The sequence below is a fragment of the Cnephaeus nilssonii genome (genome assembly GCF_951640355.1).
Source record: "Cnephaeus nilssonii genome assembly, chromosome: 10".
NCBI lineage: Eukaryota > Metazoa > Chordata > Mammalia > Chiroptera > Vespertilionidae > Cnephaeus > Cnephaeus nilssonii.
Genome location: NC_137081.1, coordinates 6,059,099 through 6,081,339, shown reverse-complemented (window position 1 = coordinate 6,081,339; position 22,241 = coordinate 6,059,099). Strand labels below are relative to the sequence as shown.

Genomic DNA, 22,241 nt, shown 5'->3' with positions numbered 1-22,241 from the left:
AGCCAGGGGGCTGGAACCCCTCTGATGCCCAAACATGGCATTCATCCCCCAGTCACAGAGCAGGAGGAAAAGCGTGCAGATGTGATTGCGGCAACGAGAAACACCGCAGACAGTTGTGACAAGTAGATGCGGCCTTCAGGGACCTTTCCCCATTGAAACATCGAAAGCACAAAACAAACGGACGAACGAAACAGACCCACAGACACAGACACATGGGACAGGCTGCTGAATCTCAGGGGGGAGGCGGGGTGGGTGGGAAGAGATTAACCAAAGGATTGACACGAATCTGTGCATAACCCACGGACACAATCGTGCGGTGAAGGCCTGGGGGGTGAGGGGGGAGGGTGGGGAAGGGCAGGTGCAGGCTGGAAGGGGTCAATGGGGCAAAAGGGGGGGACACCGGCAATACTTTCAACAGTAAATTTAATAAGTAAAGTAAATAAAATACACAATGCACCAAAAAATCCATTGGGATTAAACGTTTTTAAGTCAGTTGTTTGGATTCTATAATGCATTTTCCATCCAAAATATTTGTTAGAATAAGTCTAACAAAAGAGGTATAAGGCACTCAGGAAGACTATTATAAAATGTTCTTGCAGGATACACTTTAGGATCTGAGTAAATAAAGAAATGTTCTCATGCAGGATAAGAGTCAACACTGTTATAATGTCAGTTTTCTCCAAATTCTTCTAGAAAGTCAATATGTTTCTATTAAAATTCCAAAAAATTTCAGGCAATAAAATTCACACGGTAGACTAAAGGTCACGATTATGCGTAATTTTTTTTAGAATAGTAAAGAGAGAGAATTGCCTTATAGATTTCAAGAGCTATTGTGAAAGCATAGTAATTTAGACAACATGCCACAGTTTGTTTCCAGATAGACAAAGATGCCAATGGAATTACATAAAAGCACAAAAACAGATACGCACACATGCATTTTTATCATATGCATATGTACTCACACGCTGTACGGGTGTGTGTGATACAGTGATTATGCGTGTATGCCAGAAGACATTTATTGAACCATCTTTTGTAATGGAGAAACCTGACAAGAGAATGGGATGGATAAAGGGCATTATATTCCTAGAGTAGAGCATATCATGTAGCGATGAAAACCAGCGAGGTAAGTATTGACGTGGGAGGGAAGAAAACCACCTGCTTGCCTGCGGCAAAGTTTGAAAGGGGGTTCCCTGTGATGCTAGGGAGACTTGCTGGAAAGCTGCCCTGATGGATAACAGTGACACCTGCTGGAGGGTGCCTGCCACTGGGTCTGTCACACCACAGGACGGGAAGGTGCCCACCAGCAAGGATGCTGACCGCGGGCAGCCACCCCCTGGAAGCCAGGAGGAAAGCTCTGTGCCCGGGAAGGAAATGCCCCTCCTCTTCCAGTCTCTTTCTGAACCCTCTCTCAATACTGTGCCGGCTGGAGAAGTGCTTAAGGAGTCCTCCCCCAGGATCACCCAGGAGCGCAGAGACATGGATTTGATGATGAGCTGCAAGAAATTGCCCAGTGGCCAAAGCGCAATTGATCTCTTGTGGAAGTCAAAACGCCGTGCTCAACACGGCTGCTGCTTACCTCGGTGGGATTCCTGCCGTAGAAGTATTACCGACGGCAAAGCAGGGAAAGGCATTGGTCTCTGAAACTTACCCTAAGAAGTGCAAATGTCACTCACAGCCATTTGAGAGCGCGTTAGCTTGAATGCCTGGTCACCTTAGGAAGTGGAGGGCCGTGGGGGGAAGCGTTAGCAAGGAGGAGGGAGGTGGGGCTGAGTCAACTCTGGATGCTAATTCGGTTCAGATAAATTCTCAGAAGATATGTCCAACTCCCTCCAGAACCGTCTGGGCACCCTTGTCAAAAACCGTTGCCCATAAATGTACGTGTGTGTCTCTGAACTCCCGGTTCTGATCCGCTGATCTCTGCGTTTGTTCTTACGCTGTCTTTACCACGGCAGCTTCGTATTGAGCTGTGAACGTGGAAGTGTGAGTCTGCCACATTTGTTCTCCTTTTCCCAGATTGCCTGGCTGCTCTGGGTTTCTTTCCTTCTCATGTGGACTTTATGATCAACCTGTTAATTTAAAAAAAAAAAGTCGTTTGGATTTTGATAAGGAGTGTGTTGAATCTATAGATTATGGGGGAACTATTGCATCTTCATATTAGTCTTCCAATCCATGAACAAGGGATGACTTTTCATTTATTAAGGTCTTTTTAAGTTCCTCTCGGTAATATTTTACAGCTGTCATCGTACAAGTCTTTTGTCACATGTATTCCTAAGCATTTTATCCTTTTCAATGCTGTGGTAAATATAAATAATTTTTGTGTCTCGATCTTATGTCCTGCAGCCTTACTGAACTCATTCATTAGCGCTAGTATTGTCTATGGATTCCTTATGATTCTCTGTACACAATATCATACCATCTGTACAGTATGTTTTAGAATATTTTGGCTGATATGTTTTTTACTTTATATTAGACTCTGTAGAATTTCATTGAGTTAATCAATTTTTAGCATGAACAGAGTGAACAGTTTTGTTTTTTATATTTTTCATGCAGGATAAACCACCCAGCAAAGAAAAATCCAAGACACCAGTGAGATTTTTGCCACCGCCATCTACGGTAATTTACCAATTATCCTCACACTGTCTTGCTTTTAGAATAATGCTGTGTACTAGTTTTCAAACTGGCAAATACTTTTCTGATAGAGGACATCTATGAAGTACGTATCTTAGGAAAAAATAATAATCTTAGTAAGTGAAGTATAAGCTACAATGTCCTAGTATGTGCAGGACATTTGAGTTTCCTGAATAAGCGAGTCCTGAAGGCGGTCTAGCAGGAGCAATGTTGGAGTCAGGAAACAACTTGGGGTGCCGTCTTGTCACGAATGGCTCTGTGACTGTTGGGGAGCCACTGAGCTCTCTGAGCCCTCGTTTCTGGGTGAGAAGGACAAGTGAGGATTTGATGATCTCTGAGACGTCTCTTCCAGCATTACAATGCTGGGGTACAGCCTTCTCATTATTTTGACTTTGAATTATTGTTGTCCTGTGGAAGCGATCGTTAAATACTTCCAGTTGATAAAGTGCTGGAAAAGGAAGGTTTTACTGCAATAAAATTTACTGTTTAATAATTATGTTGAGTTTCATGCCATTGAGCCACACGCCTGTGGTTTCTGGAAGTTAAGTGTAAGTGGAAGTTCAATGCAATTTGTTTTGCAACATATTTTAAAAGCTCGGAATGAGCTATAAAATGGAATCTGCTTTGCTTCCTGCAGAAACGATGTCTAATCATTTCAGCGTAAAAAATCTTGACTGAAAAATTTTCAGGCGAATGTCCCTCAAGATCAAAGTACATGTTTTAATTGTGAACCTGTTTGTATTGATAACTGCCAAGATTATTACACCACGTTCTATAAAATAAAGTTATATAATCCTTTTTATTATTTCTGCAAAGATCTATTTTAAGTTTTCTAGCTTAAAAGACAGAAAACTTAAAATATCATTGACCTGATAGCCTATCAATGATTCTCTCTCATCATTGATGTTTCCATCTTTCTCTCCCTCTCCCTTCCTCTCTGAAATCAACAATAATACATATTTTTAAATTTTTTTAAAAAGGCAAAGACCTGAAACAGGACAGACTTTTTCTCTTTAAAAACTTAACACATTTTAAAACTGAAAAAATAAATTCAGTTAGTTTTTTTAATGCTACTAGGATATAGGCGTAGAAATGTCATCTAAATTTAAATTTACTCACTGAGTGCAATATTCAGTGGCTGAGATGAATACTCTTTTCCAGCCAATGAGGCATATAATTATCTAACATGTTTTTGTCGGCTGATTTAAATCTTATACTGTGTTCATATTTAACTGTATCTAGCAATTTTCCTTCCATATCCTTTGGGTTTTATGTCTTTTAAGATAAATCATATTTTTAAAATATTAAAAAATACCCCAGTGAATAAAAATTGTTCATTTGAATATGAAGGTTTGTGCTTGAGTGGAAGTTCCCCGTAGTGGTTTAGACTAGAGTGACCTTCATCGCAGGCCTCATGCTGCTGGAGGTCATCCCTGACCTTGAACCCAAGGCCGGTGGCCCCCTCGCAGCCTCTGGGCACCCTCCTCCCGGCCCCCCTCCAACCCGGCTCCTTCCTGGAGAGGAGAGAGGGAAGGCGGACGGGCAGGTCACCAAGCCTGGCGTCGCCTCTGCTTGTTTCCGAGTGGAAGGGGGGGCTGGGAAGGACGGGGAGCACTGTGCTTGGGGGCGGGGAGGGCAGAGCAGGGCCCGGACGGGGGGAGAGTGACCCCAGGAAGAAGAGCAGCCGGTCCCGGGGTGTTGCCAGGTTGGTGGTCACCCCAGGCAGCTGGCCTGGCCCTGCCGTGGCCCCTGAGGAGCTCAGAGTACTTTCTGGAATGCCCACGTGGCAGTGACCGGGGTAGCACCTACCCATCAGCTCTCATCCCACACGGGGGAGGGAGGGGGTAGGGTTGCTCAGAGATGTCAGCCCCCCCCCATCCCCACTTCATCTGGGTGCGGCTGGGCCGCCCTGCGACCTCGTGGCTTTGGAGACGCCCCGGAGGAAAGCAAGAGGCCTTTTCCTGGTGAAGCATGAGGCTCCCCCATGACTGAGGAGCAGAGACTGTCCACGGCCATGTCCGCAGCCAGAGGGGGGACCGGGCGGGAAGGCGTGGGGCACAGGGCACGTGTGCGGCTACATGTGCAACGGGGGGGCGGGGGTTCTCGGAGGGGAGGCTTCCCTCGGGAGAGCGGGCCTAGCAGAGGCCTGAGGGGGTCACAGACACTGAGGGCGCAGGCTCTGGGGCCTGGTCCCAGCCCCGGGATCCCCCCAGGACACAGGCGACTGCCATGAGGCCTCTTGTTCGGAGCCACGACAAAGGTGCACACCCCCTTGCTGGACCCCTGCCTCCTGCACCCCCGCACACCTGCCTCCTGTGGGTCCCCCTCACCCCCGCACACCTGCCTCCTGCACCCCCCATACCTGCCTCCTGTGGGTTCCCCTCACCCCCGCACACCTGCCTCCTGTGGGTCCCCCTCACCCCCGCACACCTGCCTCCTGTGGGTTCCCCTCACCCCCACACACCTGCCTCCTGTGGGTCCCCCTCACCCCCGCACACCTGCCTCCTGCACCCCCCATACCTGCCTCCTGTGGGTCCCCCTCACCCTCGCACACCTGCTTCCTGCACCCCCGCACACCTGCCTCCTGTGGGTCCCCCTCACCCCCGCACACCTGCCTCCTGCACCCCCCATACCTGCCTCCTGTGGGTCCCCCTCACCCTCGCACACCTGCTTCCTGCACCCCCGCACACCTGCCTCCTGTGGGTCCCCCTCACCCCCGCACACCTGCCTCCTGCACCCCCCATACCTGCCTCCTGTGGGTCCCCCTCACCCCCACACACCTGCTTCCTGCACCCCCGCACACCTGCCTCCTGCACCCCCCACACCTGCCTCCTGCACCCCCCACACCTGCCTCCTGCCGGTCCCCCTCCGCCCCGCAGCAGCAGCGGGTGAGGGGGTGGCGAGGCCCGCACGTGCCCTCCTGAGACCGTGGTGCCGAATGGCCACCTCGGGGAACAGCGTAGAAACGTGGACTCTGGTGAACCGGGAACAGCCACACGCAGCCAGAGTGCCGTCTGGCGGCGTCGCCTTCCTTCTCAATGACACCAGGGGGTGGCTTTTACAGCAAGGCTCCATCCGTGTGCTGAGCAGCCATCGTGCTTTCCTCCGCACCGCTCACGCCGACGGTCACAGGCCCGTGCCCGCGTGGCCCTCTCCGGAGGCCGGGTCCGGGAGGCCTGCCCTTTCGGCAGACACATCAGCGCCCTGGGCAGCCAGGCACAGAGGCCCGAGGGACCAGGCAGGGTGCTGCCTGCTCGCAGCCACCTTCGGGAGAAGGGAGAGAAGGCACGGGGCCCAGGAGGCCAGGCCCTCCCTCTCGCGTGTCCCCTACCTCCCCCCCCCCACTCCCCACCCCGCAGGACAGGCCGCGGGCGGGCAAAGGAGAAACGCTGCAGAGAAGGGTGCGGTCCGATCAGGCATCACAAAGGAGGGCAGGAGAGGCCGAGTGGGAGCTGAGAGGCAATAGGTCGGCAATTGGCAGAGAGCAGGCCCCACAGCCCTCAAGGCTGCGCCCTCCCCCTGGGGGGGGGCTCCCCAGGGACCCTCCTCACGCACAGGGCACCGCAGCACTTTTCCCCGAAACTTGTGGCCAAAGTGCAAGTGCTGCTCAGGGCGGCCCAGGGTGTGCTAGCCCAGCAGCTGGCCGCTGGGGAGGAGGGCATCCGGGCGAGCAGGACAGGAGTGGGTCTCAGTGCGGGGCAGGGCGTGGGGCCCAGAGGGATCCCCGAAGGCAGGGGGCGGGTGAAGGGCTGTGCACGCTTTAAAGCTCTCTGGCTGGCACCGCCGGCACCTACCGGGTTTGCTTCTTTCCTTGCTGCACAGAAAGCAATTCCAAGGCAGACTTTGAGAATTTAAAAAGTAATAAAGTAGATCTTTGACTATTTTAGATAGCATGTGCTTTCCTTCACAGTAGGCGGCCGAAAAACTGGTTGAGTGAATACATGCCAGCACTGGCAGAGTAAAGTTCCCCACCGTCTTTTCCCTGCAGGAGAAGTCAGCCGGCAAAGACAGAGACAGAGACAGAGACAAAGGCAAAGGCAAAGGCAAGCTCCCGGCCAGGGTTCTGCCGCAGCTGGCCACGGTACGTCCCCGCGCTCCCCCGGGCCGGGCCCTTGGCAAAGCGCTTGCTGGTTTTCAAACTCGTAAGAAAGGAGACTCCTGGTTCTGATCCCTGTGCTCCACTGGATTGTTTTCTGGTGGAGAAACGCTCTGAGGTAGGCGTACGAGGAAAACGACCACCTTAGTGAAGTGGCTGTAAAAGGGTTCCCAGTTCTGCACGGAGCATTGACTGTCCCGGGCAAGAGAACTCCTGAGAGGGACACGCGGACAGCACATCGGTGTGGGGTCAGGAAGGGACCTCGGTGCCGCTGGGTCATCACGGCTCCGTGACCCGAGGGGTCGCGTGGCTCCCGAGCCTCAGCTGCCGAGCGTGTGTGTGAGCATGAGCGTGAGCGTGACCATGAGCGTGAGCATGAGCATGAGCGTGAGCATGAGTGTGAGTGTAATTGTGTGCGTGAGTGTGAGCATGAGCATGAGCGTGTGTGCGTGTGATTGTGAGTGTGAGTGTAATTGTGAGTGTGAGTGTAATTGTGAGCGTGAGTGTAATTGTGAGTGTGAGTGTAATTGTGAGTGTGAGTGTAATTGTGAGCGTGAGTGTGAGTGTAATTGTGAGCGTGAACGTGAGTGTGAGTGTAATTGTGTGAGTGTGAGCATGAGTGTGAGTGTAATTGTGAGAGTGAGCATGAGTGTAATTGTGAGCGTGAGCGTGAGTGTGAGTGTAATTGTGAGCGTGAGTGTGAGCGTGAGCAGAGGTGACGTGAGGAGCCTTGAGTTGTGGCTCCGGCGGGCAGTGCCAGCCCGGGGTGCTCAGGCCCCTCCCCCCCCCCCCCCCCCCGGGCTGTGGACGGTCACGGCCTGGGGAAGAGGCCGCTGGAGCCCGTTTCGGCTGGTCAGTGCTGCAAACAGCACCGCCCATGGACTTGACTGAGTGGTTGTACCATCGCGTAGCCACGTGGAGGCCAATGCCATCGGGTTATGCTCTTGTGCCTCCTGGAAGTGGCACTTCAGGGGCGGGTCGATGCACACCCTGCTGCTTTAGAATGGCGATGAAACGCACACACACACAATCTGCCATCTTTTAGAGTGAGCTGCAGCTCCCGGCATTGAGAATGTTCACATCGCTGTGCAGCCGTCACACCACCCGTTCTGTAACTCCCCCATCTTCCCACACTGAGCCGCCCCGGGAACAGCCCTCCCCGTCCCCGTCCCCCACTGAAACTGGTGCAGGTCTAGGGGTGTGACCCCTCTTCCCTGACCCCTGCCTGAGCTGGTGCAGGTCTAGGGTGTGACCCCCTCTTCCCTGACCCCTGCCTGAGCTGGGGCAGGTCTAGGGTGTGACCCCCTCTTCCCTGACCCCTGCCTGAGCTGGTGCAGGTCTAGGGGTGTGACCCCCTCTTCCCTGACCCCTGCCTGAGCTGGTGCAGGTCTAGGGGTGTGACCCCTCTTCCCTGACCCCTGCCTGAGCTGGTGCAGGTCTAGGGGTGTGTGACCCCTCTTCCCTGACCCCTGCCTGAGCTGGTGCAGGTCTAGGGGTGTGACCCCCTCTTCCCTGACCCCTGCCTGAGCTGGTGCAGGTCTAGGGGTGTGTGACCCCTCTTCCCTGACCCCTGCCTGAGCTGGGGCAGGTCTAGGGGTGTGACCCCCTCTTCCCTGACCCCTGCCTGAGCTGGGGCAGGTCTAGGGGTGTGTGACCCCTCTTCCCTGACCCCTGCCTGAGCTGGGGCAGGTCTAGGGGTGTGACCTCTGCCTTCAAGGGTGGGCTTCCTGTGTGAGCTTGCAGAGGAGCCCAGACGCTGGAGCCTGAGGACAGGAAGGCTCTGGGTCCCCGTGGGACTGTTAGACGGAGGCCAGCAGAGAGCGCCTCTCAGGGACATGAGGGTTGAAAACGCACTGGCCAGTCCCTGGGGGTGACAGCCTTTCTGGAATGAGCTGGCAGTGTGGGTGCAGGCGCCCCAGCAATCCAGCAGGAGGCCCCCGGAGACGCCTCCCAAAGGCAGCCCCTCCTTGGCTCCCCCCTCCCCCCCCCCGCCAGGTCAGGTTGCTGTTGAGCGCTTAGGCCTGTGTCCGGACGCCGATTCCTTTGGGAAAACGTCTGTGTTTACAAACACGCATGCGTTTCACGGAGAAGTGTTTTTCCTCCTCCTGTGTCACTGCTGTTTGCTGTCACCTTGCAGGTGAGCATGAAGCCGCAGTGGCAGGAGGCGGCCCCGTCCTTCCACCTGAACGTCAAGCAGGACGAGGAGGTCCCAGAGCCATTCGGGGTGAGGAACGAGCAGTCGTACGGTAAGGGCGTCCACATTCACACTCGAAATTTCTAGAGAAAAAGGCACCTGACATTTAGCTAATAGAGTAGTGAAATTGCAGGATTGAAATAACCTTTAAATCAAGTAGACAAATTTATCGCAAATGTTTTCCTTCAGCGAATGATTGATTCCAGTTGTGAGCTAGTTTGGGCTGTTGCAAATGTTACAAAAGCTGATATTTTTGGAATTGAGGTGTTTATAATAAAGCTTTGACTTACTGTCATCAGACTTTGCCTCTGCGTCAAAGACTATGACCTTTTTTCCAAGAGGGGGTTTCAATAAGTTGTAAACATTATTTCCAAATTAGTCATTCTAGTATTTGTTCTTGTTTTGACTCACCAGGCTGATTACATTGAATACTAACATTGTTTTCATCGTGGATCTTTAAGTTTTCTGAAATAGTTTTGTATTCTGTTTTTATCATCATTTTAATTTTTCCTCTTTAAGAAGGTCCAATGGACATGTAATTGAAAATTTGAGTTTTTTAGCATATTATTCAAAGTATAAAGTAAATTAATTGAATAATCTTGAAATAGCCAGTGGCTTTTGTTCTGATGACACAAAACAAGAGTAGTTAGCTTCCTGATAGTGAAAGAAAAAATAATTCTCCTTACGGTAGCTTGAGAACTCCAAGCATGCAGTTTTTTCTTGAAAGGTACTCGGGCATTTTTGCTCTAACCACTTAAATGTCTCAGCTTCCTTTTTCGCTGACTAACTTACGCTTTCTGAACATTCAGCCGAGTACATGGAACACTTTGGAAGGAAGGGCACGGTGCTCGACCAAATCGATGACAGCCGCGCCGGGCCGTCCACCTCCAAAGCCAAGAGCAAGTTCCCGCATAAGGAGCGGGAGACCTTCCGCAGCACGCTGGTGAACGTCATCATGTGAGGGCTGCGGCCGGCCAGGGTGCATCCTCTGCAGAGCCCCTGGGACTTCCCATCGAAAGTACAAGGCCGGCCTGGCTCCGTGCCTGAGCACCCCCTGAGCAGGAGGTCACGGTTAGGTTCCCGGTCAGGGCACAGGCCCGGGTGGAGGGGCTCGATCCCCAGCGTGGGGCCCGCAGGAGGCGGCCCGTCAATGATTCCCCCTCATCTTGGGGAGGTCTTTGCCCCACCTCGCTGGCTCAGGTCATGTGGAGATGCCTGTGACTCACGTGGAGACACCACGCGGGTGTCCTGGGTGGGAAGGAAGGAGCTGGGTGGAGGGAGCAGAGGAGGGGCCGGGCGGCGGGCCTGGGTTCAGATGCGGCACGGGGAGCGGGCAGGGGGCACCAGGAGCTCCTCTCGGCCGCTCCCTCTCAGCTTCCTCTAGGCGCTCACCCCTCTTTCTTCCTTTCATCCTGACTCAGGGTGTGCACCCCGCCCTTTGTGAGACAGGCCAGTGTGCGGACACGTGGAGGAAGTGGCCTGCCCAGCCCCGTGTCACTGCGGTGGCTGAATGCCCCCCTGGAAGGGTGGACAGTGGGCACCGTTTGCTTCCAGAGGGGGGTCGGGGGCGTCCTGTGGCGCTGGCTGTGGCAGGTGCCTCCGGAGAGGGGTCTGGAGTCTGCGTTTGGAGGCGCCGCTAGGGTCTTAGCAGTGTGACTCCCTGGGGTCACTGTCCTCGATGCAGCCCTCTGGGGTTTCAGACAGTCAAGTCAGCACTCAGAACCACGGGGGGGCGGGGGCGGGGGACGAGGGGGCAGGCCTCTGGTTGGAACACCTCAGAAGCAGCGTTTTCTTCACCCGGTGTCCTGGCCAAGACGGATGATGGCTCTCGACACCTGTCCCGTGCCGGTCAGTTCATGATTGAGGCTGGAACCCACTGAGGTCCAGCTTCATGCAGCGGCCTCGGTTGGAATTCCCCACCCCCTTCCGGCCCACAGTTATCTCCTGATGCACAAGGGCGTTCAAGTCCAAGGCCACGTGCCCACAGGGCTGCCATCCCCCAGGTGTTGGCTGGTTGCTTAGCTTTGCCATTCCATCCTTCCTCCTCCTGAGTATTTCCTTTCTTTCTTGTTGTAAGAAACGGAGGTCTCTTAACCACTTTGTCATTTTTTAGTTATGCCTTTTATAAACAGGACATGGATGGACTTATTGCAATTTAATCTCAGAGTTTCTGTACCTCAATAGCACGTTTAATGCCATTCACAGTGTATAGTTATTGATATGCCTTATAGATGTGGCTTAGCTTCTACCAATTTATTTTTTATTCACTATATGTTACCGCTGCTGCTTTTTTCTTTTCTTTTTTCCTGCATTCTATTGAATTGAAATTTCTCCCTTTATTCCTATTGACTTAAAAGCTATCAAATACATTTTTGTTCTTTAAGTGATTACCCTAACATCTAAAACCACATATTGTAATTTATTTTTTAAAGTTTAGAATTCATTTTATCTCCGCCCCCCCCCCCCCCCCCCTCCCGGCACCAGCTGCGTAGCACAAACAGATCTTGCAATGCTATAAGTTACCGCTGAACATCCTTTGCGTTTTCCATGTGACTGTTTAGTTCTGCCAATTCTCCACACTTGTTTTAAGTGAACACTTCCTTAGATTTACTGACACGGTTTCTGACTTCTTAGAAAGTTGCCTAGGCATTGCACTCTTCACTTCTGGGTTCATGTTCCTTTTTTTTTTGCTGAAGCCTCTTCCTTAGTAGTTCTTCATTTCTATTGAACTTATTGGGGTGACGTTGATTAATGAAATTATGTAGGTTTCAGATGTACAGTACTATAACACATCATCTGTGTATTGAGCAGTGTGTTCACCACCCCAAGTCAAGTCTCCTTCCGTCACCTTCTACCCCCCTTCACCCTCTTCTGCCTTGGTGCTTCTTTCCATGGAAGTCCGTGGGGATAAACTCGAGCCTTTCATCTCTGAAAAGATTTTTATTTTGCTCTTACCTTGAGTTAATTACTAAGCTGGCTACAGAATTAAAACAGAATAGTAATTTTCCCTCTGAACATCTGGAAAATATTAGATTGAAAAATATTTACCATTATTTTTTGGCACGTATTATTTTCCCCAACTTTAGGAAGGTATACGTGACAGTTAGTGGGAAGGGATATTTTGTTACACAGCATCACTGACCTGTAACCATCCCAGATGAAGCTGGGATCCAGAGCGTGATGCATCCAAGGATAGAGAGGCTGAAGCTGTCCAGGAACAACGGAACTTTCCTGAAGATGTGAACTGTGCCTTTCCACACAGTGGAGCCCCAGAGAAATCACACAATGTGGTTCATATCTCTTATAGATTTTGAATTGAATTATGGCTAGAACATCATTCTATTATATGGACACTTAGTCAGTAATAAATACAAAAGAGCATGTGAGCTTCTATGTCATGCATTGTTAACTTGCATGTCTCTAGAAATCAGAAATGGTCTTTTGAAGAATGTCTCCGTGTCTTCTACAAAACTGCATTGAAAGTCTTTTCCATCCGGATTCTTTTAAGTTCAAATGTTATAAAGAAACATGCCCTAGCTGGTTTGGCTCGGTGGATAGAGCGTCGGCCTGCGGACTAAAGGGTCCCAGTTGATTCCGGTCAAGGGCACATGCCCGAGTTGCAGGCTCGATCCCCAGTGGAGGGTGTGCAGGAGGCAGCTAATCAATGATTCCCTCTCATCATTGATGTTTCTATCTCTCTCTCTCCCTCTTCCTTCCTCTCTGAAATCAATAAAAATATATTTAAAAAAAGAAACATATATAATTTAGGAATAATGCAAGCGTAGTCCTACAACATTTCAGAAAAGAGAGAGCTTGATTTCTGAGTAACGATGAAGAATGAGTAAAGCCCACAGAGCGGCCTGAGGCCTCTGAATTAGGTCTTACAAGTCACTTCCAGTCTAACTGTCTCTCTCTGAATGAGGAGCAAGTATCCTGGGAGGAATATGGCACCAAACAAATATGTACACTATTTATAAAATGTTAAACAATTCGTTTTTTTCTTACAATTTATCAGAAGACAGTCCTGATCTTTTTCTATCTATTGATATAAAAGTAGCTGTTTCCTACAGACATTCAAGGAGCGTGTTTATCATTGTTTTAGGCAACAGGATGCTGTCTCAGACGTGCCTGTTCCTGACGAAAGTGCACTTCCCAAAATGACCACCTCTGCCATAGAGAAAGACATCTTGGTAACGGCTTTCTTCCATCCGCGTGACTAGGAGTAACGGGAGCACGCACAGATGCGTGCCGATTTTTGAGGTTGATCTGTGCTCCTCCCTGTGAGGCCCTGTGGAAGGAGGAGTGAGCGGGGAGCTCCATCAGCTCGCTCCATGGGCTCACGGAGGAAATGGCTCTGTCCCTGGTCACCAGGACAGCAATCAAAGGGTCCCAAGTTCTCTGCTCCCTTTGATGAAAGCTGGCCTCAGTCTTTATAGCTTTACATGTCTTTATTCTTCCATGAGAAATTATCTTCATTACATAATTTACATTTTACAAAGACTATTAACTTACTTTAGAAATGGTAACTCTTCGAGTATGTCAAATACAGAATTTTAAAAGATAGGAATATCCAAGACTTTAACATTGCAAATTTGAAAATATTTTCGTGACATACTTTAAAAACTAATGAAAATATATTGAAGCTAAATGTCCATTACTAGAGAAATACTATCATGTCTTAAAATGAAGATTTTATGCACATATTTAATGGCAACTGTAAAATTACAGTGTGGAATATTAACAGGTTAATTGGAAATTTTCTAACCCCTGTCGTATTACATTTCTGAGATGAATGTTTAGGGATATCTATGCCACTTGCAACTTTTAAGATCTACTTCTGAGCATAGGTAATAAAAGAACAAAACACACCAAATTTTCACCTATTTATACAACACTGAACTCGATTTCTGCATGGTCTTTGTTCAGTATGTCATGTATTTAGTGATATCACTTGACGGTTTATAATAGAATTCTGAACTAAGATAAGAGCTTTAAAGTGCATGCAACATCATGCATATTTTTTAAACTTAGGTAATCTCAAACCATGCCTACATGAGTTGTGTAAAATACTTTTTTATTACGTGTAAATAGTTTGTTTTCCTCAAACTTTCATTTTACTCAGTAGTTTTATGTCTGAAAACACACTTCTTTTATTATAGCAATAAATCTATCTACATTTCTTCTGCTCCCTTATGCAGAGATATTACTATTATATTCACCATGGGATTGATACGGACCACATAGCCCCTATGGAAGATTCTTGGCTAGAGAATGTATTGAATTTGGTCCCCCAACATCTAAAAGTCCTCACTGACAGCATACTCACGCTCTCTGATGAAATGAGAGAAGATTATCTTCTTAGTGTAAAAAAGTCCATCGGTGAGCCAGCATTCCCTTTTGCTTTCTAATTTGCATGCATGTCTCATTAAAGATAATTTTTTAACTTAAAAGTTAATACCTATACTTGTAACTGTGTCTTACATTTATTATGCTGTTTCTTACATTGCTGTTAGATTGCTTAAGATCGTAGGTAAGTTTTATTAGTAAAGTATGGCAAACATTTTTTAAAAACATGATCTTTCTATCTGTATGAATATATCCTCTCAACAAAGAACAGAACTGAAGAAGATTATAAAATGATAATTGTTTAATTAACATGAATATTACTGGTATCTTAAAGTAGAATGTGATTAATTACAAAATTGTTGCTATGGACTAAGGGTTGGCAATCTACAGCTCACAGGCTCAGTCTAGACCACTGTCTGTTTTTGTAAATAAAGTTTTATTGGAACACAGCTACAAACAATCATTTGCATATTTCCTATGACTGTTTTTGACCTATAAGAACAGAGTTGAGTTGTGATAGAGACCTTATGGCTCACAAAGTTGAAAATACTTACAATCTGGCCCTATACATAAAAAGTTTGTTGACTTGCAGTATGGACCAATACATTCTAAGACCGACTAATCATCAGAATCATTTAAAAAGTGCTGACTATTGAACCCATCTGAATTAAAATGTCTGGAGACTGGACCTTCCAACCTACACTTTTTGAAAAGGCTCTCCAGCTGGTTGTGGTATAATTGTGTATAATTGATGCTATGCTCAAAGCTGGAGAAAGCGCAATGCTTTGGAGTGGTCTGGGGCCCCTTCAGGGCGGGTGTCCTGGTAACATAAACATAAAGAGCCAAATTCTTGCCCCCAAGATGTTCATACTAGTAGTGTCATAAGGGAGATGGACAAATCTCTAAATCACAAAGCAGAGTAGTGAGTGTAGTAAGGAGGGAAGCAGAGGACACGTGGAAGGGAGAGGGGCGGTGCCTGCCTTGTTGGGAAGGACCCTGGGGGCACCTGGATTGAGCCTTGGAGAGTGAGGAACAGGCACCCGGGAACACGCTGGGCCTAGGAAGGCCTCTCCCTGGCTGGGGAGCTTTTCTGATGGCCAAAGCAAAGGGGGCATTTTGGGAAGGCGACAGAATTTGATGGGCCCCATCTGCCTTTTTAAAGCGTTGGTTGGGAGGTACGGGCGAGTCGCGGAAGGGTTGTCAGCAGAGGGGTAACACATGTTTGCATTTTGGAAAGAGCATCCCGAAACACCAGCTGGAACATTAGAATTAACCTAAAAGACGCCAGAAGACAGAAGCAAAAGCAGCTCACTTTACTGACTTATAACAAGGTTGTTTTATGCTCCTAAGCAATGACAGGGAACAACAGGCAATACGTGTATTTTTTTCTGTGAAGGGACACTACTGCTGCTACTCTGTGCTGTTGACCTTCAATTCAACAAGAACTGCCTTTTGTGGAACAGCTATCAAGGACGCTGCAATATAAAAGTTATTACTATTTGCAAATGAAAGAACAGGGACATTGTTAAGAAACATTCTCAAAGACAAAGACATCGTAGATTTTTCTCATGATTTTTATTTTCTTGTAATCATAAATGCACAAATCGCTTATTTTTAAAAACGGAATATAATTTTAAACAGTTTTAATTAAATTAATTTTGCAATTGCTGGTAAACATATTGTAATTATTATAAGGTTATTGATCAGGATTTTTCTATTTTCTTCCAGTTGATTTTGTTTTAAAAGATCCTAGAGAGAAAGATGATAAAAAGACAGATGAACTTCCACCCCATCGTGCTGAGTAAGCAATCAAGTTTATCTGCAAATATTGGTTTTGTGGCCATTCCTGTGTATGTGTAACTCTTCATACACCGGTATTATTTTCTCACATATATGTTTATAATTGATGCATTTCATATATACAACTGGCCACTGTTTTTGCTTATTTATGTATTTAAGCCCTAACACATTACTTTACAAATTGATGGATAGGTGGTTAGACAAATAGACATGTGGTCAGGTGGACGACCAGGTGGTTAAAACATAAGGGCCTAGTGGAAGAACCTGAATCAAACCTTCGTACATACACAGCTCCCAGCACAGACTGCAGATATAATCCTATATAATAAAAGCCTAATATGCTAAGTGTCCGGTCATCCAGTTGTGTGTTCAACCAATCAAAGCATAATATGCTAATGATATGCTAAGGCTGCTCAACCACTCGCTATGACGTGCACTAACCACCAGGGGCCTGACACTCTGACTGGTAGGTTAGCTTGCTGCTGGGTATGGCTGATCCAGACTGAGCGAGACAGTCCAGACATACCCTGGAGCCCTCCAGCAGTCCCTCCCCAGCTGGCCAACCTCCTGCATCCCTCCCCAGCCCTAATTGTGCACCAGTGGGGTCCCTTGGCCTGGCCTGCGCCCTCTCTCAATCCCAGACCCCCTCGGGGATATTGTTTTGGCCTGACGGCAGAATGACCAGTTGCTATGACTCACACTGACCACCAGGGGGTAGATGCTCAATGCAGGAGCTGCCCCCTGGTAGTCAGAGAGCTCCCACAGGGGGAGTGCCGCTCAGCCAGAAGCCAGGCTCACAGCTGGCGAGCGCAGCAGTGGTGGCGGGAGCCTCTCCTGCCTCTGCAGCAGCACTAAGGATGTCTGACTGATGGCTTAGGCCTGCTTCCCGAGGGCTCCCGGACTGTGAGAGGGCACAGGCTGGGCTGAAGGAACCCCCCCACCCCCGCCTGAGTGCACGAATTTCATGCACCGGGCCTCTAGTAGGGATTTAAAAGTTTGATGGCAATTTGAATGCCCCAAACCACATGGGAAGGTGGCAGGAAATATGCATACACAGAATATATTTTAATGTATTACATGGATTAAAATATGGAACACATAATGGGAAAATTCACTTGTTATATATTTTCCCTAAAATAATTACCATTTAGGAATAAATTCCTTAGTTTGAAGACTAGAATTTATGCTGATATAATTAGGTAACCAATTCAGTTTTACTTCTTTTTCTTTTATACCGATTTAAAGTTTCCCAAATTGTTTCCTATGATGACAAAAATAAAAAGTCTTGCAGCCATTTCCAGCGTATCTTGCATGGAGAACAGCCTTTCTCCTGGAGATAGACAGAAGTCGCCCTTGTAAAGGTGGTGTGGCCACAACTAAAAACCTGGATTAAATTTACTGCGTAACAAAACAAGACTGGGTGTTTAAAATCAGTGCGGGTAAAAAATTATAAGCATAAAATGTAAATGTTTACATATGCTCTGAAAGATGAAGGTGGCACATCTTCAATATGGAAAAGATGGTTATTCAGGTCATAGGACTTACAGAGGAAGTGGCTTTAAGTGAGAATATTAGTGTCCGATTTTGTAGATGCCCTTCACACATTAACAGAGGTGAGTTTCAAGGGCATTCCATAGGAGGAAGGACTATATCCTTGCAATGTTTTAAAAATAAAGGAAAAGTTAAATGTTTTGTGTCCTGTTTAAGAAAACCTTTTAAGATGTATATATATAGCATCACATGTTTCTGTTTGATGATTATAGTTTATTTTTGGACTCAATAGGACAAACTGTTTAGAGAAAAAAACCCCACCATACGTGATAAACATTCAAATCTAATTTCATATGCATCATGGTCCTGAGATTGTAATAAATTACAAAGAGCATGACTTGTACTGTTATTACCATGAGGGATGCATCATATTTTTAATTAAAATTAAACCATTATTCCTCAAAAAGTACATCAGCTATACAAATACTTTCTTTGGATCTTTAGAGAAGGTTACATAGTATTTTCTCCGTTTTCAGAATGGAAATTCTCCCGAAGCCGTGGAGGAAATCGTTCTTGGCCGCGAGCGGCTACATCCGGGACCACTTGAACGCGATGAACCCCACGATGCTGGCGGTGCTGGACCTGTGGCACAGCAGCTTCAAGTGAGTGTCGGGCCTGGCTGCGCTGTGCTTTGTTTTTGAGATGGAAATTATCCTATGGCATCTTAACTATCTCTTTTCCACTTGGAGGGCAAATCTTAAAAATATCACAAATGCCATGTAAGTATTTAAGCATGGTTTTAAGTGAGCAATATAGAAATGTATGGAATAAAAAGCAAACACTGCCTCTCTCTCTAATCCAGTTCTCCCCTCCCCATCCCATACCCTGATATCACACAATCTTTTTTTTTAATATATTTTTTATTGTTGATAGTATTACAGATATCTCCCATTCCCCCCCCTTGTTCCCCTCTCACACAATCTTTAAGGGGTAATTACAGTTCAGGGGCTGAATTATCATGCCCTGTTGTGTGTTTTTTTTTAAATATATTTTTATTGAATTCCAAGAGGAAGGGAAAGGAAGAGAGAGATAGAAATGTCAATGATGAGAGAGAATCATTGATCGGCTGCCTCCAGCACACCCCACATTGGAGATCGAGCCCAAAACCCGGGCATGTTCCCTGACGGGAATTGAACGCTGACCTCCAGGTTCATAGGTCAACACTCAACCACTGAGCCACTCTGGCTGGGCGTATCATGTCCTATTTTAAATCCCACAGAACATTGGCCGCTACCTAGACAATATTGCCCATGCGAGTGGCATGAGTGACGGTCCTGGGTGACCCGGGCCAGGCATCACCTCCCGGGCCCTGTCCTGTGGGGACGGGGCCAGCGGGAGGAGCGCTGGTGGGCGCTGTGAAGCTGGAGAGCTTGGCCCGGGCTGAGGACGGTTCGCCTCGTCTTTTAGAAGCTCCAGCTTCATCATCTCCCCTTCCTCCAACTGCCACTTCCAGGGCACTGGGAATATGTCTTTGTAAATATGCAACAGTAATGCATATATGTCATTTTTCCTAAAGAAGGTCTCCCAACAGCCCCCTCAAAACACGGATGGGCCTGTTTTATGGCCGAGGAGAGGGCACCCTGGCCTGGGGAGGTGTGGGCGGGGGGAGGGAGACGGGGTCTGCGAGCCTTTTCTCCCCCACCACGGGTTTTCCTCTCAGCCACTCACCGGTGGAGCTGCGGGAACACAGAACACGCTGGGCTGGGTGGGCCCACGGCTCAGCTCGTTCATAAAGGGCTAGGCTTTGTCTGTTAGACGTGCCATTAGGCTGAGTTTTCAAAGCACCCTGTGCAAGCCCTTACGCCACACCGCCCAGTGGTCCAGCACACCCATCACCTTAGCAAAGGGGCGCCAGCAACGCTAACCCCCCTCTGTGCCTCGTGGGTCAGCCGTGTGAAAAGCCACGGCCAGCGTGATTTTCAGGTTCAAAGGCTTGGAAAGAGCTGATGCGCAAATTGACACACAAGACAAGAAATATAAATTTGGAAATTATGGGGGAAGCCAGGGAAAGCTTAACTGTAGTAGTCAATCAAGTTTCACTGAGTCTTATTTACTAGAATACACAATTGCCTTTTAGGAATGCAAACAGACATATCAATGGTAATGTTCAGTAAACAGTAAGATTATCAGGTTGGGGGAGTTTGCTTTAGGCCATTGAGTCAGCAGTAGGTAATAAAATGCAAATATTCACCCTGGAATATTCAAAGAGCCCAATTCAGCCTTCTGATCAGGCTTCTCACATTTGTATTAATAACTGTTGATCTTGGTTCTCTGCAGCCATGCCCTGTACTGAATGCTTTATGACCTAAGAGATTAATTTAGCTTGTGAAAGGAGTATAAATAAATCGATCTGAAATGTGTTTTATTTACTAGCCAGGATTTTATATTAACCTTTAAGTAAAGATTAAATGTGATGTTTTTAATAGTGGTTACTATCTTCCAAATAATATAGAAATCACTTAATCACATGGAAATAGGGAAGAAATCTATAGTTAAATTGTAGTGAGTAACACAATTATACTAATAGGTAATCAATGAGTAAACCACATATAGTAAGCCCATAAGTTTAGTACCTATGTTATCTTCTACTTAATTTGTTGTTTCAGGTCTTATAGTTAGGTCTTTAATTCATTTTGAGTTAATTTTGGTGCATGGGGACAAGTGGAACCACAAAAGACCCCGAGTAGCCAAAGCAATCCTGAGAAAAAAGAACAAAGCTGGAGGTGTCACCCTCCCTGACTTCAGATTCTACTACAAAGTGACAGTAATCAAAACAGCACGGTACTGGTAGAAAAACAGACACCCAGACCAATGAAACGGAACTGAGAGTCCAGAAGTAAACCTACATGTACACGGGCAAATACATTTTTATAAAGGAGCCAAAAACATCTAATGGATGGGGAAAAGCCTCTTCAATAAATGGTGCTGGGAAAGTTGGAAAGTCACATGCAAAATATGTTAATTATATTTAAAATTATATTATCGCATGTATTTGAATTTTTAATTTTATGAAACATAAATTTTAGTGATAAAACTTAGAAATATCATATTTTTTAGAAGGGATAAAATAGCAAAATACAAAATATAAAACCACTGTTCATTTTTATCTCACAGGAAATTACGTTTAATTGATACAGAGGAATTTCACAATCGCCAGGAGGCGTTAGAGCTGTCAAATTTTCAGACCATCATCATGAGACACCTGGAAACTGCCAAAGAGACTCTACTTAAAACGTAAAGTTTTGACAGAGGATAATGAATTTAAAAATGGGATTGGTGGGGTTCTGCATTTTAACTGCTTTTAGAAAATTGAATTTTAACAAGTTTGTAATCATTTCTGCTTAAGAGTTAAATATGATATGGTTACCTGCTTTGGTCTGTGATGTCTACCCAAATGTTCTACACAGCACAGATTGTACAGAAACTAAAATGATTGTGATTGATGGTTACCTTTTTCTTAATGTCTGGTTTCCACCTCAGCTCTGATTTAGTTTGCTTAGCATAACACCCTCAAGATTCATCCTTATTGTCCCACGGGGGAATGATCGTCAACTGCTCACTTGCCAGATATTTATTTGACATCTACTATTGACACATGCAGGTTGCTATGCTTTTTTCATTTTGCTTTTGGATGAGAGATGCAGAAGAGTTTCAAGAATGATTAGGTGGGGAAAATACATCCTTTAAAGAAGTTTACAATCTCATTGGAGGTCAGATTTGTCAAATGATAATTGCACCAGAGCTTCATCTTAACGGGTGAGGCTGTCCCAAGTTCGAACACTCCGCTCCCAAGTTCTGCAGAAGTGCTCACAGCATTTCCCCCACTTATTTCCTCCTCTTTTCTAGCCTAGTACCTCTACTTATAGGCAGTGACACGATCAGATATATTAGCTTCACCTACCCCACCTGTTTTACTTACTATTCTGCTTCTACTCCACATCCTTTTCTCAGGGTCTTTCTCATTTCATGTCTATCTATTCTTTTTTAAAAATATATATTTTTATTGATTTCAGAGAGGAAGGGAGAGGGAGAGAGACAGAAACATCAATAATGAGAGAGAATCATGGCTTGGCTGTCTCCTGCATGCCCCACACTGGGAGGCTCGAGCCCACAACCCCGGCATGTGCCCTGACCAGGAATCAAACCCTGACCTCCTGGTTCATAGGTCAGCTGGGCATCATTTCTGTCTATTCTTTATAGTGAAACTGCCATCTTCACTATAAAACCCTTCTTCACTAATAAATGGGAAATTACATCTCTGTCCTTTGACTTCAAAGCTGTTTTGCTGCCATGACACATGGCCTTCATTATTATGAGAGAAGGGATGATGTCATAAAGTTTTATATCTCTCATGACATGTCCCCAGCACAGGGTAGACACTAATACATATTTGTTAATGGGGTGAATGCATATATTTAAAGCTTAGCTTGTTCTTGGAGCACTCAGGCAACTCCTGAGGTTATGGATTCCCTGTTTTAAAAAATCCGTTATCTCTCGTGAAAGAGGTACCAGTATTCCTTAATTTCGTAGTGTTGGACAGTGGTTTTATAAACAGAAAACTTCACCTATTATCATCCTGATGTATCTATATATGAATTTCACTGTTTTCCTTTTATCATAAGGATA

At 46.8% G+C, this 22,241-nt stretch overlaps 1 protein-coding gene across 1 annotated transcript in view; it reads left to right on the top strand.

Annotated features, from left to right (window-relative positions):
* The window catches only part of DNAH7 (dynein axonemal heavy chain 7), a gene marked incomplete at both ends in the record, with an annotated part of 165,773 nt that overhangs the window by 4,851 nt on the left and 138,681 nt on the right, over nt 1-22,241 (top strand). Inside the window, 8 exons of the mRNA XM_079783090.1 lie at nt 2,551-2,613; nt 8,862-8,970; nt 9,728-9,875; nt 13,021-13,108; nt 14,117-14,297; nt 15,993-16,065; nt 18,092-18,217; nt 20,730-20,849. Coding sequence (XP_079639216.1) covers nt 2,551-2,613; nt 8,862-8,970; nt 9,728-9,875; nt 13,021-13,108; nt 14,117-14,297; nt 15,993-16,065; nt 18,092-18,217; nt 20,730-20,849 — 908 coding nt within the window. The remainder of the gene's footprint in view (nt 1-2,550; nt 2,614-8,861; nt 8,971-9,727; nt 9,876-13,020; nt 13,109-14,116; nt 14,298-15,992; nt 16,066-18,091; nt 18,218-20,729; nt 20,850-22,241) is intronic.